Source organism: Lepidochelys kempii, chromosome 14 (assembly GCF_965140285.1).
Source record: "Lepidochelys kempii isolate rLepKem1 chromosome 14, rLepKem1.hap1, whole genome shotgun sequence".
Classification (NCBI taxonomy): domain Eukaryota; kingdom Metazoa; phylum Chordata; order Testudines; family Cheloniidae; genus Lepidochelys; species Lepidochelys kempii.
In genome coordinates, this window is record NC_136393.1 from 3,829,730 (window position 1) to 3,843,997 (window position 14,268).

The window sequence follows — 14,268 nt, forward strand, 5'->3', positions numbered from 1 at the left end:
CTGTGCGGGCTCTGTCCAAAGCTGGCTGCATTTCAGCACTGAGTGAGCAATCTCTGTGCAGTGTTGCAGTGTGGTGGTTAAATGGCTGCTGCACCCCACCCCAGAGGTGGCTGCATTTCAGTGCTGCATGAGCAATCTCTGTGCAGTGTGGCGGTGTGGTGGTTAAATAGCAGCTGTGTCCCACCCAAGAGGTGGCTGCATTTCAGTGTTGAGTGAGGAATTCGGATCCGTGCTATTAGAGAGATTAAGCTTTTCAGATCTGTATCTCCCAGCATTCCACTGTCCCCTCCCAGTCTCGGCCCAGAGCCGAGATGAGTTCCCAGTGTTGCTGAAGTCCCTGCTGCTTGCTGGTGGGCTCTCAGCAGATGGGGCTAGGGCGGGGGAACACAGAACTAGCTGCCGTAAAAAGGCTGCCGTGACCTTCGCGAGCGCATACCCATGGCATGATCAGTAGCAGAATTACACGCCACTTCTCCGCCTCTGCGCTGCGTTTCACCCTTTAACACAGAACAGATGGCGGAGGGGCTTCAAAGCGGCAAGAAGAGAGCTTGCTGTTTGCGATCAGATTCGGAGGTGTGCAGACTGCCGCGGGACCGACTGGGGAGGCAATCGCTCCGTGCCCCCCACAGCTGGAATGGGATCTCGGCTTGGCACAGGGAGGGGCTGCCTGGGTGCCCTGAAGATGCCAGGCCTCAGCCCTCGAGTGTCTCGGACCAGCCCCAGAGCTCTTGCGTTGCTCGAAGTCCGTCTGCTGCTCGTGGCCTGCGCCTTAGACTTGGGGGGCTGGGAATTCTGGAGCCCGGATCCTGGCTGCTGATGCCTTCTGGGGTGGGAGGTCTCAGCCTGTCAGCAAAGAAAGCCTGGCCCACCCCGCCCTGTCGTGAGTGGGACTGGATCCTGTGGCAGCCAGAAAGGGAGACTTGGGCTGCGGGGCACAGGACTCTGCCCATCCCCAGAGGCCGCGTGCGCTCCCTGGCCTGGGTTGTCCACACTTTCCAGGCGGTGGCCTCTCGCCCCTCAGGGGGAGCCCCCAAGCCCAGCCTGCCCCCTGCCGCCAGGCATGGAGCAGGCTGAGCACAGGGCCGGCCAGTGTCAGTGTCTGTAATTCTCCCCCCATGCAGACCCGCCTCCCTGCAACCCGTATCCCTCCCCCCCACACCTGCCCCCACCTCTTGGGTTTTCTGCTGCTGATCCTGTTTGCCATTCATCTGTAACCAGTCCATTTGGGCCTTGCTCATTTCAGAGCCACTGCCCCCAGCACCCTCCGCCGCCCCCCCTTGGTCCAATCTTCCTCTCCGATCTCGTTCCCAGCCTCACAATTACCGGGCTGCCCTGGGAATGGCCCTGGAATCGGCTTTGATTAACTGCTTCGTCTGGAGAGTGGAGGGGCCGCCGGGTCGCCCGCCTGTGGTAACGGCTTCGGTGGGGAGAGAGTGTGTGTGTGTGTGTGTGGGGGGGTCATTCAGTGTAACCGCCACCCTGCACCCAGCCCCCCTCCTGCCCTCCCAGGGGGCAGCCAGGACAGGTGCGGGGCTATAGACAAGCTGCGTGGGAGGAGGTGTGGGGGGAACGGCTAGGCTGACACCTCTAGGGGGTGGCTAGGACCCGAGCTGGCTCAATCTGCTTTCTCCTGCCAGACCCTGTCCCCCGGAGGAGCAGACTTGGGGGGCTTTCTATCTGTGTTGAAACCAGGCGCGGAGTTACCTGGCTAGCACAGCTAGCCGGGGTCTCAGCTCTAACCAGAAATGCTCATCGATGCTACTGGAGGGTGCTGTGTTAGCACCGGCCCGGCAGCAGATTAGTGAGGGACGGGCAAGCAGATGGTGCAGTATATTTGGATTTTAGCAGAGCATCCGGCAGGTCTGCTGGGAGAAGGCCAGATTCTGGTTGTGTTTGGCACGCTGAGCGGGGCCTTGCCCATTGTACTGGAATCAGCCGTGGGAGGAGGCGTTGGAGACAGGAGTGCGGGGACAACAGGAGTTAAATCTGCAGGGAAGACGAGCCCTGGAGTGATTGGGAGGGGGTGTTGGTGCCATAGACAGGGGAGATTGGAGGAGCTAAATCTACCTAGGGTGTGAATGGGGTGCCCCTGGGGGGGATGAGATGAGGAGGTGATCAGGGAAGGCTCCCTGACAGTTAGATCAGCCCAGCAGTGAAACAGGGTCCGCAGGGGATGGGACAGGAGCCCTGCTGTCTGACAAGCACTGGACAATAGATTATTGTCACGAAGTGGGACTGTTCTTAATATTTCCTCTGAATACTGTAGGGGTGCCTCAGTTTCCCCTATGCATTTCTTAAGTCTCTAGGTGGTGGGATAAGGGGGTGTAATTGTTGCAGAGCAAAGGGCCAGTGTACATAAATGGCAACACTCTGTCTCCTGGCCACTGGTGGCCTGGGCCCTTCCCCCCCTGCCAGGTGAGAGCTAAAGGGTTGGAGAACAAAGGAATCTGGTGACCTCCTGGCCCGGGAAAGGGACAAAGCCCAGAGGAGGACGGGCTGGAGAGAGTTTCAGTTTGGGGCTGGCTGGGGAGGAGGAGTGAAGTGCAGACGGGGTTGTCTGGCTCACTGCCCCCCAAAATGGACCCAGCTGAGGGGTCCTGTTCTCTGCACCTACAAGCTCTGGTTTAGACCATCTTCCTGTCATCTAATAAACCTTCTGTTTTACTGGCTGGTGGAGAGTCACGTCTGACTGTGAAGTTGGGGGGCAGGACCCTCTGGCTTCCCCAGGAGCCCGCCTGTGGGAAGCGCACGGAGGGGCAGAGGATGCTGAATGCTCCGAGGTCAGAACCAGGAAGGTGGAAGCCGTGTGAGCTTTTAGCCCTGCAGACAGTCTGCTCACAGATAGGAGACTTCCCCAGAGTCCTGCCTGGCTTCGTAGGGAGCAGTTCAGAGCATCGCCCGGGGACTCCGCGATAACTGGAGGAGGCGATCTTTTAGCTGCAGGTGGGGCAGAGCTGGGTCTTCCCTTCGGCAGCGTGCGTGTTGGATGAGCAGGACCACGTGCACCGCCCAAGCTGGAGTGACCCAGCTGCTTGGGTGAGAGCGTGAGGCTCCGTGTCGGCCCGGCCACTGCGCGCCCCTAATCCCTCCTGACGGATAGCGTCGGGCCGTGGGGTGGCAGGCGCTGCCCCTGAGATCACACCGGGTTGCCTCTCGTAGACTTGCTCTGGGCAGGGCCAGAGAGCGTCAGGGTCTCAGCTCTCTGGCACCATCTCCTTTCCCAGGAGTGAATGCAGGACGTGCTCCAGGCCCAAATACTTCCTCGAGGGGCTGAAGGGTGAGGTGGGACTGGGAGCAGAGCAGCCTGAAAGGCCACTCATCCAGGGACCAGCTCTGGGTACACCAGCAGCTGTCAGTTCCTTCCCTGGCTCGTCTCATCCAGGAGACGAGACCCAGGACATCAGTGAAGCAGCTCGCCAAGTTATCATGGAGGACCGGTTTTCCCAGCTCTCCTGACTTCTCCAGGACGCAGCCTCCCCGGTGAGCTGTCACATGGGCTTGTGAGGCTGCAGCGTGGTGGGACTTTGTAGGTTAGCTTATGGAGGGGACCTGGGTTCTAGTCCCAGCAATGCCATTGATTCAGTGGGTGACCTTAGGCAAGTCACGTCCCTGCTCTATGCCTCGGTTTTCCCATCTGTGAAATGGGGCTAATGCTGCTTGCTTTCCTTTGGGTGTGATCCAGCTGCAAACTCCTCAGTGCCTAGTTTCCCCACTGAATGCCATGGGATTTCCACGTGCAGGGGGCTTGTGGGACAAATGCATTGAGACACACCGGTGCAAGTGGCTGGGTTGGGGCCAGGTATTGCTGCTACTCCTTATTCTGTACGGCCTGTTCTGTGGTCAGTCACATCCCTGTTTGCAGAGCCAACTTTCCATAGCAGTTTCTTTGCAGGCTGGCTGTCTGCTAGCCATGGCCATAGCAGGTCACAAACCAGACATGGCTACTCGGTTCCTAGATAGCACCTCCAGAAATGAAAGGGGGGGGGTGAGGGACGGTGTCTGTCATGTTTATTTCCTTCCCTTTCGTTTGGGAGCCAGCCTGTCAGAGCAGCCAGCTCCAGCTGGCGCATTTCAGCCAGCCGAATGGGCGCAAGTGCCTTTCATGCCCCCTGAGATGTGTTTATCCTGTGCGCTCTCTGCCAAGGGGGCATGCCTTTGATCCCCCTCCACTGTTAGGAATGCTGCCGGATGGCAGACAGAGGGCATCTGTATTGTAGATTGGCATCAATTTATTGTTTTCCTCTCAGTTCTCAACACTTAGCAGTTTTGCTTAAGCTAAAGAGCTTGACTTATGCCGGGGGGGGGGGTGGAAAAGATGAAGGCGTTTTCTCTTTCTTTCTTCTTTTGCTTTTCTTTTTCAAGAAAGATTAGATTGAAAATAAAAGCGAAGGAAGATTAGCCAGCACTGGACATTCTGGGGGCAGACAGTCCGGCGGCAGAGGATATGTTTAGGGGTGAATTTGAAACCCCCAAGAGGATGGAGCACGAGAGAGAGCTCAGACCCCTCGCTGCCATGCAGGGCGCCCTGAAACACACCAATCCCGTTCATTATTGGCCTGTTCCTTGGTGCGGCTGGGGCTTTGCTATCTTCAGAGTGATCTGGGCCAGGGACTCCGGGCGGTGCCCTTTGTCCCTGGGTTTCAAAGCACTTTCCAGTCATCACAATGCACCTGGTAGGCAGCTGCATGCTGCAGGGCAATCTTGAAGGCCAGAGAAGGCAAATCTAGACTAGGGAATAAATCTCCTGTTATCTGGGTGCATTCAACCCAGTCCATGGCCAGCTAGCATGTATTCAGATTAGCTTCCCCTGTCTGTGCTGGGGTGGCCATAGAATCCCTGCTGTCCTGGGAGCGGGGCTTGTGACCGCTGTCCTCTGGGCATAGGGGGAACCATGGCGCTTGCCTGCCCTGGGGTAAGAGCCCGACGCCTTTGGCTCACCGGAGACATTCTGCCGCCTTTACACTGACAGTCCTGAGTTTGGTCCGTGGACGAGAGAAGCCAGGAAGTCCAAATGCCCACCTGCAAGCGAACTGCCCCGCATGAAAGAAGCTGAGAGCCTTTTAGTTCCATGCGCACCCCCTTCTTCCCCCGCCCTGTTGTTTGCTGTGAAGCAGGCCCCCAGCGGGGAAGGGGCATTCAATCCCGGGGGGCCAGGGCTGCTATTGTCATCAAACAAACTGCTGATGACAAGAACTAAGGGCAGTGGATTTTGTGCGCCGTGTTTATTTTCTCCCCCCCCCCGTAAATAAATAAAATAAAACTGCAATTCAAAGCACACTTGAAGGCTGCTGGGGAATATGATTGTGCCTTTGAAGTATAAGGGCTTCCATTTGTTTAACCGAAAATGGAGCTGTGTATTTCAATTTAGAGGTTCCTTAGCAAATAAAACCAGAGAGGAGCGACTGTTTCTTCTTCTCTCGCTCAGCCTGCAACTCCCCAGCCCCCAGTGTTAAAAGTCCAGCACCATCTGAGCTGCTGCAAAGGGAGCGGGGAATAAAGGAAACAAAGCAGCTTAAATAAGCCCTAGATGGACTAAGCTCCTGTCGATATGGCTGCAAAAATGGCTTGGAGGGGAGAGGTGGAGGGAGGTTTCTGAGCTGTGTGATTACTGGGGGTGGCTTCTCGGGGTAACCAGATTAATGTAGGCCCATGCCAGCCACCTCTAGTTTAAAGAGTGACTGCGGGAGTGTGGCGGGGGTTCATCTTGTAATGGATCCAGCTGTGTCTGTGACACCGCTGCAATCTAGTGAATGGATCAGAACTGCTCAGTTGTGTTTCATAGAACCTGTACTGTTAATCACTAATGGGGATTCTCCGTTAGTTCAGGTGGCAAGATCCAAATTCCGTCCCCACTCATGCCAGGATTTTCCACCAGCAGTGGGATGACTGCTGTGATTTCCTAGGTGTCCCAAGGTTCTTTCCACTATTCCCAGATCTAATTGGCGCAGTTTGTGTGTTGAAAGCAGGAAGTCCTTAATGGTGCTGGATCACCACGGCCAGTGGTTTCGCTGCTGCAAAGGAGGAAGGGTGCCCAGCTCACTCTCCTCTAGCTGTGTCGGCTCAGGCCGGGCCAATGGGAGCACGAATTGGCTTGTGTCAGTAAAGCCGCTTACACAGGGTGACCTGCTGGAGAGTGATAGGGTGGGATAGGAATTGAGTGGGAGCCCTCTGGAGCAGCGGCTCTCAACCTTTCCAGACTCCCGTCCCCCTTTCTGGAGTCTGATTAGTCTCGTGTACCCCCAGGTTTCACCTCACTTCGAAACTACTTGCTTAGAAAATCAGACATAAAAACACAAAAGTGTCACAGCCACACGGTTACTGACAAATCGCTTCCTTTCTCCTTTTTACCATAGAATTATAAAATAAATCCAGGGGAATATAACTACTGCCCTTCCATTTCCGCATACAGTCTATAGAGCAGTATAAACAAGTCGTTGGATGAAATTTTAGTTGGTACTGACGGCGCTAGTGCATTTTATGTAGCCTGTTGTCAAACAAGGCAAATAGCTAGATGAGTTGTTGCATGCCCAGGAAGGCCGCTGCGTACCCCCAGGGCTATGCATAATCCTGGTTGAGACCCACTGCTCTAAAGGCCCTCATGGTGTCCTGCGTTCCAGGAGACACCAGAACCCTGCCAGAGAAGCAAGCTTGATTTGTCCTTTACGGCTACCTCAGCCATGCCTAGAAACACCTCCCCTCCCTCGCCCCCCCTGAGTCCAAGCACCACAAAGATCCTCAGTTCCTTTGGTCTGGGTTTTTTACCCCGCCTTCGATGTGCTGCGAGGAGTCCACTGGCAAGACTCATCTTCCCAGGGAGGAGAGCAACGATAAGAGTCTTTGGTCCTTTCATTGGCTACTCCCCAATCCAGACGTGGGGAGTTTCCACTTCTCAGATGGACCCAGAGCCCGTCTGGCATTGATGGGGCTCCTCTTTCGGGAGGGGTGGAACAATTTCCCTCGAAGAGCAACGCCTCTCCCTAATGAATGTCCCTCCCCTGCAGAGTCATTCAGCCGGTCACAGAGGCTCACGCTACGCCTTCTCAAACATTACACTGCAGTACGGAGCACAGACGCTGCCAGTGAGGTTAATTCAGGCAGACGCTTACAAGCATTTGACAGCGTCTGAACGCTTCCTTCGCATTCTAATACCGGTTTGATCAATATTAACCTGCCAGCGGGCCCGGCGGATTCCAGGGCCAGATCTGTCGGTGTCCAGTTGAAACATGAGGACCTTGGCATGAGCTGGGGCTTGGTCTGCCGGCATCACATGGGCGAAGGCCAGTGGGAGAGGAGGTGCTGAATGCGAGGCGGGGGGGTGTCCAGCGGACAGCCAGAGGGTGGCGAAGCGCCAAATGCAAGGGGTAGTGGTGTCTGGTTGATGGCCAGTAGAAGGCGGGGTGCCGAATTCGAGGGGTAGTGGTGTCTGGTTGATGGCCAGTGGAAGGCGGGGTGCCGAATGCAAGGGGTAGTGGTGTCTGGTTGATGGCCAGTAGAAGGCGGGGTGCCGAATTCGAGGGGTAGTGGTGTCTGGTTGATGGCCAGTGGAAGGCGGAGTGCCGAATGCGAGGGGTAGTGGTGTCTGGTTGATGGCCACTGGAAGGCGGGGTGCCGAATGCGAGGGGTAGTGATGTCTGGTTGATGGCCAGTGGAAGGCGGGGTGCCGAATGCGAGGGGTAGTGGTGTCTGGTTGATGGCCAGTGGAAGGCGGGGTGCCGAATGCGAGGGGTAGTGGTGTCTGGTTGATGGCCAGTGGAAGGCAAGGTGCCGAATGTGAGGGGTAGTGGTGTCTGGTTGATGGCCAGTGGAAGGCGGGGTGCCGAATTCGAGGGGTAGTGGTGTCTGGTTGATGGCCAGTGGAAGGCGGGGTGCCGAATGCGAGGGGTAGTGGTGTCTGGTTGATGGTCAGTGGAAGGCGGGGTGCCGAATGCGAGGGGTAGTGGTGTCTGGTTGATGGCCAGTGGAAGGCGGGGTGCCGAATGCGAGGGGTAGTGGTGTCTGGTTGATGGTCAGTGGAAGGCGGGGTGCCGAATGCGAGGGGTAGTGGTGTCTGGTTGATGGCCAGTGGAAGGCGGGGTGCCGAATGCGAGGGGTAGTGGTGTCTGGTTGATGGCCAGTGGAAGGCGGGGTGCCGAATGCGAGGGGTAGTGGTGTCTGGTTGATGGCCAGTGGAAGGCGGGGTGCCGAATGCGAGGGGTAGTGGTGTCTGGTTGATGGCCAGTGGAAGGCGAGGTGCCGAATGTGAGGAGTAGTGGTGTCTGGTTGATGGCCAGTGGAAGGCGGGGTGCCGAATGCAAGGGGTAGTGGTGTCTGGTTGATGGCCAGTAGAAGGCGGGGTGCCGAATTCGAGGGGTAGTGGTGTCTGGTTGATGGCCACTGGAAGGTGAGGTGCCGAATGCGAGGGGTAGTGGTGTCTGGTTGATGGCCAGTGGAAGGCGGGGTGCCGAATGCGAGGGGTAGTGGTGTCTGGTTGATGGCCAGTGGAAGGCGAGGTGCCGAATGCGAGGGGTAGTGATGTCTGGTTGATGGCCAGTGGAAAGCAGGGTGACGAATGTGAGAGGTAGTGGTGTGTGGTTGATGATCAGTGGAAGGTGAGGTGCCGAATGCGAGGGGTAGTGGTGTCTGGTTGATGGCCAGTAGAAGGCGAGGTGCCGAATGCGAGGGGTAGTGGTGTCTGGTTGATGGCCAGTGGAAGGCGGGGTGCCGAATGCGAGGTGTAGTGGTGTCTGGTTGATGGCCAGTGGAAGGCGAGGTGCCGAATGTGAGGAGTAGTGGTGTCTGGTTGATGGCCAGTGGAAGGCGGGGTGCCGAATGCGAGGGGAAGTGGTGTCTGGTTGATGGTCAGTGGAAGGCGGGGTGCCGAATGAGAGGGGTAGTGATGTCTGGTTGATGGCCAGTGGAAGGCGGGGTGCCAAATGCGAGGGGTAGTGATGTCTGGTTGATGGCCAGTGGAAGGCGGGGTGCCGAATGCGAGGGGTAGTGGTGTCTGGTTGATGGCCACTGGAAGGTGAGGTGCCGAATGCGAGGGGTAGTGGTGTCTGGTTGATGGCCAGTGGAAGGCGGGGTGCCGAATGCGAGGGGTAGTGGTGTCTGGTTGATGGTCAGTGGAAGGCGGGGTGCCGAATGCGAGGGGTAGTGATGTCTGGTTGATGGCCAGTGGAAAGCAGGGTGACGAATGTGAGAGGTAGTGGTGTCTGGTTGATGATCAGTGGAAGGTGGGGTGCCGAATGCAAGGGGTAGTGGTGTCAGGGCGATGGCTAGTGGCCAGGGAGATGTTCACAGGACACGGTCTATTGGCGTGTGCCCCCGACATTGCCTAGGATAGAGAACGCTTGGTTTCACAGCCTGAGCATGTGTCTGGGGACCTGGGATGTCTGGGTTCCATACCCCCCTTGTGTGACTGTGGGTGATGTCCTCGGGGTTCCCCTGTGCTGGGAAACAGGGGTACAGCTCCTGCCCGGCCTGGCGGGGTGGGGAGGAGGTTTGCAAAGGGCTCTGAGACTCCCTGGCACCAAAGCCTCATTATCTCCCTGGCCGCAGCATGGAAGCCTCCACTGTCAGCGCAGAAGAAATCTTCCCTGGGGCAAAGACGTCCCCAGGTCTCATCTCAGCCTTGGCAGGGCTCTTTTAAGCACAAGGTGGCTGGAAAGAACAAGCCCTTCAAAGTCCCCTTACTCCCCCCTTCTCACTTGCTCCTTCTCCATCCCCCATGCCTTTCGCCCCTGCCCACCCCGGCCCCTTTCCAAACCTCCTCCCCCACCCAGACGTGTGCCAGGGCCTCTACCCTGCTGCACAGGAGGGGTCAGGTTGGCAAGGGGGGGACTTCCAGAGAGCAAGGCTGGGGCTGAAATTGCCTCAGTGAGGCCCAGCCCGGGCGGGTCTCGGGGGCTGCACTGGCTTTTTTTGGTAGGAGTCCTGACAGCTCCATCCTGCGTATGCAGAGGAGAGAATTGGCTCCGTCTCTCAGCCACCAGCCCGGCCAGACCGTGGCACTGTCAGCCAGTGCGGGGACATTGGAGTAGACCCCCAGCAGCTCCGTTGAGAGGGTTTTCTCTGTGGAAACCCAACCCACACCTCTCCCAGTCCTACCCCCCTCCCAGCTCCGGCATAACGAGCTGCCCACTGTTCTGGCAACAGTGGGCTGGGCTGGTTAGCATGGTGACAAGGGAGGTTAGAGCAGGGGGTTGGGAGGCAGGTTAGGGCATGGGATTGAGAGTCCAGGTCCCAGGGATTTACCCCCATTGAGGGAGGGAGATGGCTCTGACGGTTTGAACAGGACTCCTGGGTTCTCGTCCCAGCTCTGTCCCTGAACCGGGCCACCTGCCCTTGGTTTCCCCAGCTGTAAAGCAGGACTGAGACTGGCCAAGGTGTGTCATGGGGCCCCGGGATGGCGCAAGGGGTCGCTGGAGAAGTGCTGCCCCTGTGCCTGGCAGCCCTGGGAGAGGGAAAGTGGCCTTGGGGTACAGCACTGGGCTGAGAGTCAAGAGATCAACTTCCTCTCTGCCACTGAGTGCCGGTGTGCCCCGGGCAAGGCTCTTCACCTCCCAGGGCTTCAGTCCCCCCAGGTAATCCTTGCGTCCTCCTGCCCAGGACCATGGGGCTCTGACCGTCCAGGCCGAACGAGCAAAGAGGAGGCCTCAGTCTCAAGCCAGCCCAGGGCCCAATGCCCAGCAGTGCAGCCCCCACCTCCCCGCAGGGCAGCTCTGCTGGAGTCAACGGAGGCACCTGCCAGTGGCTCAGGGAGGCAGCTGGGCTGGCGTGTGCTCACCTGACAGGGCTGAGGCTGGCCTTGGGAGGGGGTGACTCCTACCAGTTGCTGTTCGGCCTGGTGTCCGGCGCCTGCAATGCCGTGGGTACCATGGGGAGGTGTATGCACCGTGAGAGGGGACGGGGGCCCCGTGGGGTGCTCTGGGGATCCAGTGGGTTTCATTTTGCCCCCTTTGCCTCTCTTTCTAGATGACGTTTCGCCATATTTCAAAACGGAGCCGGTCCGGAGCCAGGTCCACCTGGAAGGGAACCGCTTGGTCCTGACCTGCATGGCCGAGGGCAGCTGGCCCCTGGAGTTCAAGTGGCTTCACAACAACAAGGAGCTGACCAAGTTCTCTCTGGAATACAGGTGAGCGAGCCCCTAGGCCTGCCCTGCCCTGCCCCGGTGGGGAACTGCCGGGACCTTTCCTCAGCAACGGCGCTGGGGAGGCTTCCGCGTCTTGACTGTTTCTTCTGCTCAGGCTGTTGTGGGGTGGAGCGAGGGGAGCTGGCCTGGCGCTGGGGGACCCCAGGTGAGGGCACATAAGTGTCCTGTGAAGCGGACGAGTTCCCCCGTGGTCTGGGCCCACAGAGGGGGTGGCTTGCTGGGGAGGTGGGATGCAGGGACAAGCTCGGAGCCAAGATGAAGTGACGTTGCCCTCTCCCCACATCCCTGGGCCCAATCCACCCGAGGGCAGGAAATCGCTAACAATGTCGCCAGCCGTCCGCCCCCGTAGGTTGATCAGCGATCGAGGAGCAGGCAGGGCCCCCAGGATGTGCCGGGATGCACCAGCCCCCACAGCCAAGGCACTGGAGAGCGGCTAAAGGGCCAGGGCTGAGGAAAAAGTGAAGAGTAGCAGGAGACGTGTCCCCCTTTGTTCTCCGAGCTCCTGTCCCTTGCTAAGGGCCCCGCTGGGCAGCGAGGGTGGCAGGTGCCGGCGGTGGTTTTCCTGGGGCGTGGGCAACTGCCCTGTGCTGGCCATGGGTGTCCAAGAGGCCTGTGGGAATTGACAGTTAATTCCCAGATTCACCCCCTTCTCCCAGACGCTACGGTCTAGTCTCTGGCTTGTGCCCGTTGGGGGCAGTCTGCCCACCTGTTGCCCTGCAGGCTGCCCCGTGAACACTGTGGCAGGGGCTTTTGGGAGGTGGCTGAGCAGGGACTCAGGATTGACAGGGACGAGGTGGCCACGGTGCAGCCCATGCCAATGCCATGCCAATGCGATCTGTGGCTGCCGTCCCCTTGACCGTGGAGTGCGGCCTGGGGAGACTACAGGTCCCAGCATTCAGTGCTCCATCTTGGCCCAGCACAGGGGATTAAGGGGGAGTGTTGCATGCTGGGACTTGTAGTCTCAGCTGGCTGCCCCTCTGCAGGAGATGAGAGAAGCTGGTATCGGCCACATTTTAGGCAAATGACGTGGCTCCCTCCCCCCGAGGTTCCTCAGGCCTGGCCCCTGGTTCTGGTCCATCTGGGTGGGAGGGAAGGAGCCGTGCGTGTGGTGCCCCTGGGTCGGCGCACGCTGCTGAGCATGCCAAGGGCTGCCTTGCCGCGTCTGGGGAAGCGGATTTGAGCAGGCCGGCGTCGGGAGGGAGTGCTCAGGCAGAGCGGCATGCGGACTGCGCAGTGGGCAGAGGCCAAGGCGACCCTGCTGGCATGCAGCACACCCAGGGCACGGTCTGGAGAGGCCTGCATGTTTGTCAAGGGGGAAGGGGCAGGAACCGGAGCCTGCCGGGCCTGCTGAGGTCCCTGCTTTCCCAGGAGGGTTTAAAACCCGTTTCCCAGGAGCAGTTTGGCTGTGGACTCCCTCTGCCCCGGACCAGCACCACCCCCTGGCCGAGACGTTCCCAGGGAGCGAGTGCGGGACCCGGGGGGGCATGGGGAAACCCACTGGATGTTGAAATATTATAGTGCAGTAGCACCTGGAAGCCACGGGTAGGGATGGGGCCCTCACTGTGCTAGGCTGTCCCAGGCTGACCCCACCTGGGACTGATCAGCTGCCGCCCACTGAGACTGGGAGGCCAAGGACCCGGTGATAACTTGAAGATCACCTGGTCCTCATAAAAGCCAGCAGGAGCCCAGCAGAACTGCGGCAAGTTGGTAGATCCTGCATGAGCAGCTGGGACCGGGTTTCTAGCCAGCTCAGGCAGGTGGCCTGCAAAGAGTGATCCTGCAGGGAGCAGGCTAGGAAGGAGAAGGAAGCAGTGAGGCCTTTGACAGGCAGGCAGGCAGCCAGTGTGGGGTAATTCTGGCGAGGAGTTGGCTCCAACAGAAGACCCCTGGTCAGGGGAGAGGATCGGATTGACCTGTTGAATTTATGTCACACTGTTTGATTTGGAAGATCCAGAGCTGAGGCCTGGGAGAAAAGGGACTGGGGCCTCCGGCAGGAGAGCACGTGGGCCAGGGCATCCGCCTGGTGGCTTCCCCAGGCACCGGACACACGTGTAACCCAAAGACAGCCCCTGCCCGGGTGGCTACAGCAAACGGGGGCAGGGGGCTGGGTACTGATTTGGGTCGGTGAGATCTGTGTGCGGCGTGCACCCCGCTCTGTTAATCCATTAACGCTGGGCAGAGCGCTTTGAAGATGAAAAGCGCCGCATGCTAATATTGCAGAGCTGTGTACTTAGCCGGTGCTCGCCATCTTCACGTTGTCCCGTGCTTTGACCATTATTGATAGCTTTCGCCGCGATTGGCAACGCCACCCCCTCCAGCCTGGCGATGATAGCCCCTCCCGCTGACCCCGGGGCCCATTGTCAGCTTTATTCCCAGCTCCCCGGCTCTCGTGGCAGGTGGGAGGAATCAGAAAGAAAAGCCACTGGCCCGGAGTCACAGCCGCTCGAGGCTCACCTTTAAATCAAGCCGGGTGCCTCTCCCCCTCTCCTCCATGTGTGTCATCCTCTCTATTTTAATCAATAATTCAGCCCTAGATAAGCCATTCCCCATTTCAAGTAATCAAATCCAAAAGCTTCTCGTTGCCGTAGCAACTCCTAAGTGGTCCAGGACCCTGGGAACTGCAGACAATGGGCCCGCGTGTGAAATCCCCTCCCTGACGGTCGCCTTGAGGGCCCCATTGTTGGCCGCTGGGCCCACGGCCTGCTATGAAGGGAAGTAACTTTGTTTTGTGTTAGCCGAGGGGGTGGGAGCAGAAGGCTCAGGAATGCCAGTCTCTGCCCTCGCTGCACTGGGTGGGATCTGACTTCTGGAGCTGTCTGGAGCCGTTCGCTTTCCTTGCAAGGCTGAAAGCGGGACCCGGCATGCGGGAAGGTTTGCTGAGCTCCCTGGCATGTCCGTGGGAGCACTCCGCAGGCAGACTGAGGGGGCACCTTGCGCAGGGCGGCTGGGGTGGGCTTCTGCTTTGAGGTTTATTTTTCCAGTTGAAATTCTGGGGTTGCAAGAAAAAATGCCAAACTCAGAGTCAAATTACCCCTCCCTGCTGTGCCCAGACAGGCAGCGAGCTCTGGGAAAGCCAGAGTCACACCCCGTCGCTCTGCACCCAGGGCCCATTCCTGGGCTCTGCACTCCAGCTAACC

At 58.5% G+C, this 14,268-nt stretch overlaps 1 protein-coding gene across 1 annotated transcript in view; it reads left to right on the top strand.

Moving 5' to 3' along the window:
* The window catches only part of SDK2 (sidekick cell adhesion molecule 2), a 167,068-nt gene that overhangs the window by 74,102 nt on the left and 78,698 nt on the right, over positions 1–14,268 (top strand). The window contains exon 2 of the mRNA XM_073310179.2: positions 10,954–11,113. Coding sequence (XP_073166280.1) covers positions 10,954–11,113 — 160 coding nt within the window. The remainder of the gene's footprint in view (positions 1–10,953; positions 11,114–14,268) is intronic.